At 32.1% G+C, this 14,446-nt stretch overlaps 2 protein-coding genes and 1 long non-coding RNA gene across 3 annotated transcripts in view; 1 reads left to right on the top strand and 2 right to left on the bottom strand.

Moving 5' to 3' along the window:
* The window catches only part of LOC105258981 (homeobox protein aristaless), a 113,721-nt gene extending 108,790 nt beyond the window's left edge, over positions 1-4,931 (bottom strand). The window contains exon 1 of the mRNA XM_011270618.3: positions 2,754-4,931. Coding sequence (XP_011268920.1) covers positions 2,754-2,898 — 145 coding nt within the window. The 5' untranslated portion in view covers positions 2,899-4,931. The remainder of the gene's footprint in view (positions 1-2,753) is intronic.
* Positions 1-9,105, top strand: part of LOC105258982 — a 136,395-nt gene extending 127,290 nt beyond the window's left edge. Inside the window, exon 4 of the long non-coding RNA XR_889785.3 lies at positions 8,930-9,105. This is a non-coding gene — a long non-coding RNA (uncharacterized LOC105258982). The remainder of the gene's footprint in view (positions 1-8,929) is intronic.
* Positions 9,106-9,887: 782 nt separating this feature from the next.
* The window catches only part of LOC105258978 (leucine-rich repeat and calponin homology domain-containing protein 1), a 38,311-nt gene continuing 33,752 nt past the window's right edge, over positions 9,888-14,446 (bottom strand). The window contains exon 13 of the mRNA XM_011270612.3: positions 9,888-10,390. Coding sequence (XP_011268914.1) covers positions 10,244-10,390 — 147 coding nt within the window. The 3' untranslated portion in view covers positions 9,888-10,243. The remainder of the gene's footprint in view (positions 10,391-14,446) is intronic.

Below are 14,446 nucleotides of genomic sequence, written 5' to 3'. Positions count from 1 at the left end.
GAACGACAGATAAAATTAGAAGTATTACTTCGATTTAATTTCTGATACAATTTCAATAGAGAAACTTCAGATATAAAAATCTTATAAGTCAAACAAATCGGACAAACAGTCGGACAAATAAATGTCTGGCGACTTAATGAAAATTATTCGTTCGTTAAAAATAACAGTTCAATATGCATGTAATATAAATAAAATAAAATTTTTAATATAATAAATATTTAGTACATATAAATAAAATTTTTAATTTTATATGAAATAGATAGAGAGATGAATTGTAGTTTTAATGTTACTGGCAATAACGAAAGAAATATTACTGATATTGAGAAATATTACTGATTAAAACAGTCAAAATTATTAACTGATTCTTTCAATAAAATATCACTGATTTACAATGCTGTACTTATAACTGCTGTAATCAGACTATTTACTTTTTTCAGTGATTAATACACTGATTCACTTTTAGGGAGTACGTTCCTGAATCGAAATGATATATATTCGTTGCTCGATGTTTCTGTATAAATTAATATCACCGGTCTTGGTTACATTACGCACATGTGTAATTCATTAATCCAATCGCTATCTTGTTAATTACTCGATTACAAGACGATAGTTCATAGAGTTGCGCGGATGAGATTCCGAGATTTCGCAAGCTCGTTTCGCTTTATCGGCCGACGACTAAATGGTAATTTGCTATTTATTCGCCACCGTATGAGAGTCGAGTAATGCGCGTTATCGTTGCCGGGCACATATTTTGCATATCGGCCAACTAGAAACTTGGCCGATAGCGCTTTTCCGTTAGTCGCTCACATCGTGTTCGGACCTTTCTCGTTGTTTTTCTAGATGCTACAGATGCGTGCGACATGCCAACAATATCGAGAAAATATATCAATTTATAAATATATATTTTTAAGGAAAAATTTTAGATTTTATTATCGAAACTCCAGAATTTACTATAAAAATATAGCAATTTTATTTAATTCTTTATTTGTTAATAAACATCGCGTTTGTCATTTAGGAGGGATGAGAGTAAAATAATTAAATGAGTAAATAGAAAAGTGTCATTGTTTTCGAGAGATGTTTTTGCGGTTCACGAGAAATGAATTCTAATGGTGACGTAACAATAAAAAATAAATTCTAATGGTGACGTAACAATTCGCTCTATACTTCGAATCTCTAATTGGGCATCATCTCAATCACGTATTTATCTGCACCGTCGATACGTGTCAGCAATAACGACAGCGATACAGTTTTTGCTAGATCCATGGGCGGACTAATTTCGAGTTAATCGCCATCTTATCGCGATCTTACCGACTTTAAATGCGCCTTAATTAACTCCACCGCTCTTATAAGAGCGGCCGAGTTTTTGCCGAGTCTTTGGCACAAAAGGCACTCGTGGGGAAAAAGTAAACCTCGGGGTCCGGGATTTCTCAAGCCCCCTCGGAATGTCATGCGGCTTTAATCGAGATAGGTAACTGATCCTTTGAAAACCTGATGTCACGATTGATCTTGCTTTTGTTTCTCAATGTTCCTTTCCACGGGAAATATTTAACGGAAATATTTGCGCGTTTCCGTTAACTAATGTCTAAGATATATTATGTCCTGCAAAAGTTTTTAGTTTCTAATATATTCTAATATATTTTAGAAAAATTTTAATTATTAAAAAAATTACAAAAATCAATACAATGATTACTTTTCTATAAATATTATATTATTGATTTTTTATCATATACTTATAAATATTATATTACATTTCTCTTTATTTAATGTTAGATTTTATATATTAATATATAGTTTAAAAAATCATGATTTCTTTCACGGTTACAATTTATAGATTTATCTCGTTAACATACATGTATGTTTTATACACATGCGTTATATGAGATCTGTCATTCAACTTATTCCGATATATCGTTATAAAACAAGGAAATCATAAATAAGCATCATACATAAATAAGAATTCCATAGCGTTGTGTAATCAACTCTACTAGAATGATTTTTTTTATGCGACGATAAATTACATAGGTCATGCTAATAATTATCCAACTTAATCAACTTGATGATTAACTTGCCTATCAGATTTAGATTTGCTTTGAAATATGATATACCTGTCATGTTTCATAGCATATTCATTTATTCATATCTATGAAGCAATAAAATCCTCATTTCATCCAAAATACATTTAGTATCTTTATATGTAATTATTTTTTCTTTTTCTCTCACACGTAATTTCGCATGTTTAAAATTTACTATGACTCATTGTTACATATTACATATATTTTTATAGTTATTTGCTTAGTATTGTAAGTTGTAGTATATTTGTAATAATAGTAGTTACTATTATTAGACTGTTTTTATCTCTTTGAAATAACTATGCGCATGAATTTCTAATGGTAGTTACTATTATTAAATTGTTTTCATCTCTTTGAAATAACTATACGCATGAATCTCATTTTTCAAAAAAAGAATTTTAAGAAAATAGAAGAGGTAATAAATTTTTTATAATGTAAAGAGATATTAAATAATTATCGTTAGAGATAAGAAAGCCGATATTTCTTTTAAATTATGTCTCTAATATATCTAATATAATGTTTCTGAGAAATTTTTTATAATAAAAATATATTTTGGATTAATATATTTTAATATATTTATAAAAAATATTTTATTCCTGTTAAAATCAAGACCACTTGCTTTCACCGATGTAAGCAACGGATTATGATAATTCTAAATGAGATTATCCAACAAATAAGACTCACTTGGCGAACACTCATCCTGCGCGGGTAGCTCCGCTTCCTCGACATCGACGAGGCTGCGGATGCTGAAGACACTTTTCGCCACTCTGGTCTTTTGTATGTCACCAACGCCGTCCGTGGCTCTTCTGGGCGTTGTGCTGAGATCCATCGTCGATTCAGTCGCACAATTCAGCAAAGACTCGGAGACCTCACGTCCTCTCACCGTAGACACCGGAATCGTGCCATCTTCGCCGTCGGCGTTGTCTCCCGCATCTTCGTTCGCGCGACCTTATTAACGACATACACAATTGAATGTTATCCGCTTATTAACAAGCCGCGCTGATTTCTTTGCACCTCCGTTCCCGCAACCTTGTTAACGCTCGAGTCCGATGACACTTAATATATAATACTCAGCGTGATATATCTGATACTCATAATCTAATTTACAGTTGGATAAAAATTCCAAGTACTTCACTACGTCATATAACATCTGCAACTTTATTTTTTGTTTATAAGACATTACAGCGGATCTCGCGAGAGATTAATGGCAATCTTGATTTTTGCCGATAATTTTCTGTGAAAAATATCTACGTTCAATCTTGTCACAATCATGCAAACTCAACTTTACGAGGAAGCTGTTCTCCATCTGAAGCGTCACAACATATGTCACGGATGTGCACTTATTGTTAGCTTAGATAATATAATCATTAGTTCGTCGCAATATCTCTGGAATTCGATGATAACTTGAGTTTTTAACCGATAAACGAATTTTTTTTCCGGGTAACAAGTACAACGATTACATATCTTATATGTCAACGTTATCACTGGTCTCTTTTTCGTGATTAATTCCCGAGATCGATTATTTTCGAGTATCTGGCAATCGCATCATTAATATTTGCGTTATCACGTCGCAAATTGTTTCTTTTCTTTTGTTTACACTCCAATAAATTCGATCCTCGCATCAATGATTGACGGTGCTATCACGATTCCGGTCAAGAATAAGCGTCACCGTTCAAGAATGCTTCTCGATATCGGATCATCAAATAGTTTACTATCGATCCCGTCGGCTGGCATGTTATCACGTCGATCGTTATCAGGAGCACGTATCATCGCAGATTGACAATTCGCGCGTCACGCAAAAACAGTCTCTGTCGGGCTCGTAAAAACACACTCACGCACGTACATTTTGTACCTGGAAAAATCGATGAACTCTTTCATGGTTTGTATGCGCTCTTCTGGTCACTTCTTACTTTGTTTACGAGTGATATTTACAAGAAAATTGCTCCCCATGCAATTATTTTCGAAGCAACGAAAGGATCAGCTGATGACATTTCGACACGTGATGTTATGACAGGAGATCCAAGAGATTTCAATCTCTAGCCTTGTTTAACATTTGACAGCTTTAACAAAGATTTTCACAGACACAACGGAATCACTTTGCACGTTTGATTGCAATTATATGAGACTGTAAATATTTCAAATAAGCACAACGTTATTTACGTTAATTCTTCGTCTAAATTCCTCGTACTATTATGCACACTTTATTTGTTACAATGTCTATAATTAGTCTTTAATAAACTAATAGTCAATCTCAACATTTATAGAAACTTCAAGATAAAATAGAAATCACTCGAGAAATTGAAATCTGTGTCATAGATGTTTAGTTAATAAATAGTCATGATATAAACTCCAATAATTATAATTGAAGGAATCACATTCTTTGATTTAAAATCACTTTTCTCGATAGATCGTAGATTCTGATAATAAATCTGTGTACATATGATATCTAAATGAAGCATAATTCTTCCTCTTGATTATTTGTGCAACAAAGTAAATGTCCATCATATGCTTGATTAGCTTTATAAATCAGCATCAACATTATGACAACATTTTTAAAAGACTGAAATCTGTTATCACCCAAGCATTTCTCTCTCATTAGTTTTCCATATAGATCCATGTGTCTCAGAACACGAGTCTCCTTGAATCGATCACATTGCAACGTGTATCACATATACTTGTCTACTTTTTGAGTTCACATTTTAATGTGTTCTATTTAATTGACGAACGCGGCTGATATCCCGTATAATAACCGTCACTAATATCTCTCGGTCCCACGTACAATTGGTCTGACGGTGAAATTGACAGTTGGCTCGAGAAGCGAGAGCGAAGCCGTAAGCGCGCGCGGCACACGCGTATCGCGAACTCCTGGCCGGCAATGTGCGCCGCCGCGTTCCCTCCACTTCGAGGAGGTCGATCGCTCGCCACGCTGCCCCAAGGTGATACCAGGTGGGATAGAGAGGAAGGTGTGATGAGCACCTGCAGACCGCCTTCGTGGAACAAAATGGAGTTGAACACGGATGGAAACTCCGCCCACAGGGATCCGCCCGCGAAGGATCCTGAGGATTGACGGACCGATTCTTCTCTTTTGAACGGAGGCTGCTCCGATGAGGAGACTCCGATACAGATCGACGTGCTTCACGTGTGTTCTCGGATATCCCATGTTGTATTTCGTTTGGATAATTTTCAACCGACGAGGAAATCATTGTTTTCAGCAGCCTGATTTTACGAATTGAGATATAAATAAAAATGACTTATTGCAATAATTGATTTTAAACCAATATTGACTTTTTTATAGTTAGAATAGATTTTTTTATACGTACGAGTTTTTTCTTAAATTTATTTTACGTTTATGTAGTATGTAAAAAAATTAAGAAAATCAGATTGCCTTGTAAATTATGTCATTAGAATATTAAGCAGAGAATGTGAGTTGAAAATTAAGAAAACAAATTATTTTATAAATGCTAAATGCGCTGAATGCTGAAATTAATTAAATGTTCCTTTGTACTGTAATAATCAACTGCAATATATTTTTACCATATATTGTGCGTAATACGTTAATCTGTGTATAAATAATTATAAATATTATCTTTACATTGTAATTCTAAAACTTGTTCTATTACAGTGACCAAAGTTTTCTTTTATTAGTTGTCTAATTAATTTATTTTATATATTTATTTAATTATTATATTTATTATATTTAACTATTATATTTATTTTATTATTGTTATTATTGTTATATGTGTTCGGAAAGTTATTATTAGATAAAAAAAGAAAGGAGTTGAATATATAAGGTAGTAGCTTTAGTAAAATTTCGGGAGAACCACAATATTATTGTTGCATATATAAATGCATATATTTTCGGTACGTAATTCTTTTCGATTTATTTCATACGTAGTATTCATTAATTTTAGTACATTACGTAGTGCGTTTAATAATTCGCCACAGCAATCATTGGAAGCACCTCGATCAAGCGACGGAATAACGAAAATGGCAGTTTCAATATCAATTTTAAGTATTTTTTACGCAAAATAAAATTTTTTTTAATATAGGACGTATAAATTTTTGCAAACATTATCGCAATAGGATATCATTCGATTATTTATTAATTTGTATGATAATATTATATTAATATTATCATGCAATAATATTTAATTTATAAGGAAAATAATTCTTAAAAATTTTACAATTAAATTACATTTTAATTCAGAATAAAAGCTTTTATATAATAATATTTAAAAATTAAAAAGAATAAAAAATAATAAAAATGCAGGTCTGAAAGGGATCGCTGAGGATAAATCTGCTAATAATATTGTTCGTTAAACATCACTGAACGAGGCGTTTCGAATTGCTGAATTTTAACGAGCAGACATTGCCCTGCACGAAATCCGACAAACATAATTAATCTAAGTGACAGTAATACAATTCCTCAGTAACATGTCGCTTTACAAATCTCTACGTGACTACGATCATCAAAAGAATGAATTGAACAAATTAAAAATAGAGAAAGCGCATCTTTTCTGTGTCTTGTGTGTCGCAAACGCGCGAATGTAATGCTCTAATGATCCAAGGATGGGAGTTATATTACAGTTTAACGAAATCGTAATTTCGTATTTTTAAGCACTCAAAGTTACGCTGACTTATTTCGTAATATCTACAATAAAATTCTCGCAAGAAAGAATAAATAATCAATTCCACTTTTCCCTTGGCATAAATGTAAAATTGCAATGTAATTTTAAGGAAAAGATTTTAATTATTTTTTGTTTCCTTAAAAATTGCCATGTAACAATATTGGAGAATCTTTATATGCATATTCATTCATAGAATCGATGTTCTGTACAAGGAATAACAGATTATTTTGAAATAAATTCTAATAAATTCGGATTTCATTTTTGCAACATAAAACATATTTTTTCGATAAATATAAGAATATAAGAGTCAGACGCATCTTAATTTGGTAACCAGTAAAAATTAAAAACTACAGCCGAAAAAATTCTCTCTCTCTCGCGTATGTACATATTTTGGAAAAAAAAATGTTTCAACGGGAATCGATATATTAAGAAATATACGCAAATTATCCATTTCAATGCACACTTATGTTAATTCTTGCTAAAATTATTTAAATGAAATTCGTCTTCGAACGTAAGTGAAAAAAGACATATCTTTGGCACAATAAATGTGAACATTAATTTAATTATCCGTGTCCGCCAATTTCAATGTAGTCATCGTATTGGCATTCTTAATTGTCTCCTTTCCTTCTTCGATCACGGTATATGAGATCTTTCGCGTTTTCTCACGCTCACATATGGGAAATCACATCAATATCGAAATTAAAAAGAATTGTAATATAGAACAATTACAATTAATAATATAGACTTAGCACCTAATGGGGTTATTCACATTAATCGCGCGCGCAAATTAACGATTCTTAACTATTCGTGAAACACTTGTAAATTTCAAGAAATAAAGTACAAATACTTCCTGCTTGGCCTAGGAAAATTATAAAAAATTCCCTCCAATTGACTGTGAAAAGTCGAGAATTTAAAATACGTTGAAAGTGCACCAACATTATTCGACAAGATCTACGAAAAAAAATAGAAGAGACAAAGATCAATCGAAAGATATCGAAGAAACCACCTAATTGATCTCTTGTTTTAATATTATCATTAAGGGCATTTAATAAATTTCGTACTCCCTAATTTTATCGTTTCCTCCAAAATGATGAAAAATCACAAAACATTGACGTATACCTGCTTGAACACCTAGGCCCTTACTCGTACCATCGCCGACTATACTTGACGCTTGTTGGTAACCATTCGCGGTTTACCATCGACGTTAGAAATCGCCGGCATACTTATTCGAAAATTCCTAACTAACTTACCGTCTGCTCGCGCAGAGATCTACTTTGATCTCTTCTTTGATCTGTGTTTGACACGTGATAATTCTTTGGAAATGGGATGAGACCGCTTTCCTTCGCGAATCACGAATATCAAATATCGCGGCATCCATAAGTACATTCTTTGTCTATCTTATTCTATATCATGATTTTGATTCTTATATTTATCGAAAAAATATATTCTAAAAAATATAAAAAATATGTGCTAAATAATAAAAGCAATATAATATATAATTATGAGATAATATGTCGCGAAGGATAGTCTAATTCAAAATCAATACAATCTTATACAAATTGAAGTGACAATTTCAATTTTTATGGAAATGAATACACTTGATGATTAAATTGTTCAACTAAATTCAATTGTTAAACTAAAAATAAGATATAAGATTTGTTGTCATCAAGCATAAGAATGTACTTAGAGATGCTGATATATGAGAAATAATGTCGTACATTTCGAAATAAAAATCCATTTACATTTAACACTATTTCCATTTAAGGCATGTAACGATAATGAAGCGATAGAAATCGAAGATTCGTATAACATGTCTTTGGGATACTCGTATTTATGGATTGCCAGTCTAGTCTACAAACTCAGCTTTAGCGACGCATGCATGCGAGATATTAGATCACGGATATTACAGGACTACGCTATTCAAAAGCTCGAATACCTTTTTCAGCCCGATGAAATAGAATCTTGAGGTTGAATGTCCACCTTACTTTCTCTGAGAAAACGTAATAAACAACATATGGTCCTATATAATTTTCATACATATCTATAAATGCATATGATATATAAGTAAAATTTTTCGATTTTTTGTATTTTTGATTTATAAGATTAAGAATTCTTCAATTTCATAAGATTTTTTTTGAAGATTAAGTGGACACGCAGCCTACATCTAATATCTCTTAATTCCGTATGCCCGTCTCTCTATTTTATAAAATGCCCGTTTTGTTTTTATTTCAGGACTTCTAAGGATCCAGCTGTAACTACGAGCAAAAATAAGCATCATCGTATGTCCGACCTCGTTTCTCCATATAAAATTCGTTATACCTAATTAAGTGTCATGGCTGCAGTCTATCGTTACGTCGTACGTGCGATTTTGCTCGCGCGCGGTTTTTGATGAGAAAAATCCTCTCGATATTAACACAGGTTGTATTACCACAGGTTGCTTATCGTACGAAGGATAAAAAAGAGTTTCTTTCATATAGATTAGCTTAATACGCGACCGCTTATTTGAGTTTATCCTTTCGTGGTCTCAAAGCGATTCATCAATTCTACGAAGCGCTCGTGCAAAAGTTATAGCGACAAAGCGACTTATTGTCGGTTCGATAAAAAATCACTTCGCAATCGAGACTATCGACTCGTTGTATCCTAAGGACTATCTCGAGCTGAGAGAAGCTTCGAAACAATTTACATAACACAAACATTCAAAAAGATGCTTGAAAAATTCAGTCTTTTAGATATCTAAGAAACATTTTAGGACGATCATATCCTTTAGAAATCTAATAGATTTGCGAAGGATTAGCACGTCTCTTAAATGTTTGATGGATACCTAAAAGATTGATATCTCTTTTAGATATTCTTACGGCGTCTGTTAGATATCTTTCAAACGTTTATGTTATCTAAAAAGTATGTTCATAAGAATACTTTATTCGCCTGACATTTATTAATTAAGTATCGCTATTAAATCTAAATTCTAATTCCGAGTATTCCATTCTATTCAATCCTTAACTGGTTTAATGTAACTTGTATAATATTGCATCACTACATAAATATTGCATTACTCTGTTATGTGTGAAATTTATAAATTTGCCATACATTTAAAAAATTTTAGTTTGAAATTCTAAAGCAGAGCTTCTTAAAGTACAATATTTTAGTGAATTAAAAAATTAAAAAATTCGTTTTTTTTTTTTAAGATTTTGGTAATTATTATTTTGCCAATTAATTTTTTTAGTTGCAAACAAACATAAGCATCAATATATATAATGTTTTCACCAGTTAACGATTGATAATCAATTCGTGTATCGAGTTGTCGATCTGCAAACGCTTGACTTACGTCGAAACGGAAGCGATCGAGCAAATTCCAGTTCAGTATCGACGATTCGAAGGAAAAAGTTGTCTCGGACTTTCTGTCTCGTCTCGGTGCACATTTCGAGCGCATCCGCCACGCGGTCTCTTCTCTCATCCTCGTCGTTTTCTTCCCTCTTCCTGCGCAAGGATAAGGAAGCCGACTCCGGATCTCTCGCCAGACGATTTCGCGAATTAGATAGTCTGACGCTAAGCAGGCACATGATTCGGCATGCTCGAGGATGTTTGCAGCGGCGAGCGTGTTTGATGGAATCTTAGTAGCTCGGATACGGTAACCGCGACGCGTACAACCCCACGACCTCCTTCCAGGACATCACTGGCGCAGCACACAAGATTCTGGAAAATTATCAAGAATAATGCACGTGTCTTTAGTAAATCTCTTTTTCTGAAGCGAGCGTATATACTTGCAATTTTCATTTAAAAAATGTAACTGTAGATCTGCAAGCTTTCTATGTGTGCTTGAATCGTAAAATTATAAATGTCTGGATGATGTTAAAAATTAAAAGATGACATTTATTATTTATTTAATTCAGTTCAAATTACATATTAAAAATTTATGTATAAATAAGAAGATATGACTCTTTTATGAAATAGAAATGAAGAGACAGGAAATGTATAATTAAAAATATGCACAAATTCAAATTTTAAATTAGGGAAACCTCTTTTTTAAGAATAAATAATTATTTCTTAAACAAATTATATAAATTGATTTTTAAATTTTTACAAAGATTTCACGCGTATTTATAAATTATATTTGTGAAAAATAAAGAAATGTGAGTTTTGAAATTCCTTGGAACACATCTCATCATTAAATCGAGCATAAAACACATTTTAAGAAAAGGATATATTTTTATTATAAATAGCTATAGAGTATTACAATCATTATGCTTTACTCATACAATCAACATTACAGAGCACATCTCAAAGGAGGAAAACAAGGTCCATGATATTATTCTCGTCCGAGCGGCGAAACAATTAAAAGAGATTCAATTTTTTTAAAAGAGATTAAAATTTGAAAAAAAGATGCAATTGTCTCGCTACTAGGACCGTTCTCTCTAATAACGAAGCGTCAGGGATGGCGGACGAGTGTTGCATATGACATTAATTTATATAAATAAATTAAATATGAAAGACAAAATGGAGAAACACTCTGTGAGGATTTGTAAATACAAATCCTCCAATAAATGCGCACATTACATTGGTAACTCGATTCTAACGACAATCGAATCGGATCGTTAATTCCATTTAAATTAGGCAGTGTTTCCTTATTAGACACATTTATTGAGCACTATAGTATTAAAAATTCATATTCAACTGTTCTTACATGATTCACTATGTAGGCACAGATAGATCTTTAACAAAAAAAATTATCGACTAATTGAACATTAATGGGGATGATAAGTAATAATTACAAATGATAAAATTTCCTAAATTACTAAATGATTAATAATTCAATAAAAATTATATATTATATATGTATACTTATATTTTATATTTAAAATATAATATTAAATTTTTAATTGTGTGTGTATACATTGTTTCGAGTTTTTTTTCTTACGAAACTTAATAATTAATTTGAAAATGAATTTTTTTCGTAAAGATCTGCTATTTTTATAAGAGATTTTTTATTTCCCATTTTTTGTATTTATTGTGATTTCATTATATGTGTACAATCGATATTGAATATTAATGAAAGATTACGATAAACACGAAAATTAGACCCGATTCGATCGCAGTGATAAAAATGTGTTGTAAGATCAGCTGATATGCTTCATTAGAGAACCGAGGACCAAGTTGAGACGAGTCGATCGTGCTGGGCTCGCCGATTCTGACTCTGCTTAAGCTACATATCTATTTAGAAAGGAATTATTGTCTGAGCTCGGTGAGCAGGCACGATCGATCTTGCAAGTATGAAGCGGCATTTAGCAAGACGCCGCGGAATAAATATAGGTACGTATAAATAGATCAGAAGCTTTACGAGCTTACAGAAAACAACAACGAACAAAAATATACCAAGCACCAAGTGTGGATTTATCAAAATAGCGAATAATTTAATTTAATAGCCTTACATATATATTTTAACGTCTTGTTGAGAAATGAAAGAACGTAGAAAGAAAAAAAGATAAAAACGCCGCAAAAGAACTAGCTTCAACAAACTATATATCTGTCTTTATATAATATATCTATCTCTATATATATCTGCATATATAAGCTTCTTCGCGTACTTTACAAAAATTAATTATACATGTAAGCTAATGCGCAGTGGAATGATTTCATATTTCTTCTCCTTCTCTCTTTCTTTTATTCCTTCCTCTCCCTCATTTTTCATAGATATGCTTAGTAGTGATGTAGCCTCTTATGAAAGCGAAAGCTATTTGTAAAATTTCAATGCGACGATCTACGAGATTAATTCTCGATTAGTATAACTGCATGGAATCAAAATTTAGGATGTGTAGAATTTTTATTTATGTAACACTACTCATATGTAATGTTATTAAAGTGTAATCTAATAATTGTGTTTATAACTGACCAGTTTTCTAATGATTCTATGATGTAATTATCAAAATTTTATCATTCTATACAAAATATCATTGTGTTGACTTGTTAATTATTATAATTATAATTATTATAATTATAAATTAATTTCTGTTATTTACGAAATTATTACGAATGTGAAGATTTAGATATCGCTTGGATAATCACATAGATCAATTATAGATCGCCATGATAAGCAATTGATAATAAACATCGGTGTGCTAAGTTCAAATCCAGTCTTAAGTTATTAAAAATATTCCGATATTCCGCCTCCAATTCTAATGTGAATAATACTGACATAATGTGTGGCCGTCGCGACCATTCATAATCGCGTCTTTGCGAAGGATCATTAGACATTCGTCATAATGATCGATGATTAAGCGTATAATGGAATATCCGATGATGATTTGTCACTGTTTATTATTCCATAATGAACGCGATGGATGATCCGCTCATTGAATGTAGGTGCGGAAGTTATTAATGAACGCTTAATTGCATTTAACTCGGAACGTCCGGAAATGTAATTTATCCCATGTAATTTTAGCGATACAATTCAAGGTGCAATTAACGTTTACAGTTTAAAACTTTTGACATTATTATTTTTAAGGAGATAGTTAAAGATCCTATTAATCATTTGTTGCGCATATTAATTTTTCATCTACTATTTGAATATAAATGATCAATTTTTTTAAAGTACGAATGAATAAAAAAAAGAACTTTCGATAATTATTAGCTACTAAATAGTTAATTAGTAGCTAATAAATGCAACGAAATGGCAATCAAACGACACAAAAATTTTAAAAATCGTAGCTTGAAAGATTAAATATATGCGATAATATTCTGCGTAAATAAATTATATTCAAGGCAAGAATAAAAATGCATAAGAAGAATTGAGGTATAAAAGTTATAAAAAAATGAATCGGACGTTCCAGCTTTAATAACAAAAGGACGATATTGTCGTTCTTTAAATAGACTAAATCGACATTAGATTAAGTAATAAATTGCTGCAGAATCATTAACGTAATTATAAATCGCAAATGAGATATGCTAAAGTCACTCAAAGCGGTTTGTGGTAATTGCAAAAAGAAAATAAATGTGAGAAGAAAAAAATAAACTGACTAGAATGCGGGTACAGATGGACTTATATAACTAATGATCATTATTATTATTATTATAGACTAGAAAGGGCAACCCACACTCGAAACTGCAAAGGAAAATGCATTGCCACTTATGTGTACGCGCCGAAATCACGCATCTCCCGGCAAGAGCAGATTAAATTCGAGTAATCACGAAAATCATGGAAAATACGACTCGTCTTTGCATCCCCTTAAAAAGATACACTGGCATACCGCATACATATAGTAAACGCGTGTCGATTCGCGACATAGTACGTATAAATATATACGCTTATATGTATATTATGATAGTCTCCAAGTACAGAGTGGTCACCCGTTATAAGGCCCACTTATGAAAATGCGTATGAAAGAATTTTCTACGCTTTTCTTTTACGCGAAGAATCGTTTCGTCTCTCTAAAAAATTCCACATGTGCGCCCTCGAAATTCGATTCAAGTAATTCGCAACGATCAGATGCTGCCTCGTACTAAGATCTGTTCGACGACGTGAATCTTGTCGGAGAAATGGAGATGTTCTTCGTGTTCAAAATAGAATATTTGGCACTGTTTGAATAAATATTGCGGCGATCGAAGAATTGTACGTTTCTGAACTAGTCGATTTGAAGTAGTTGATTTTGAGAGACATGAGATTTAAAAAAATGCACTGTGTATCTATAAAATCAATATCAATCGATTTGCGATACTGTTCAATCTCCTTTTTCCGACGAAGACCTCGTCCTAACT

The sequence above is a fragment of the Camponotus floridanus genome, unplaced genomic scaffold, assembly GCF_003227725.1.
Source record: "Camponotus floridanus strain SB8 unplaced genomic scaffold, Cflo_v7.5 scaffold12, whole genome shotgun sequence".
NCBI classification, from domain to species: domain Eukaryota; kingdom Metazoa; phylum Arthropoda; class Insecta; order Hymenoptera; family Formicidae; genus Camponotus; species Camponotus floridanus.
The sequence above is the reverse complement of the archived record's forward strand: the minus strand, read 5'-3'. Positions and strand labels throughout refer to the sequence as shown.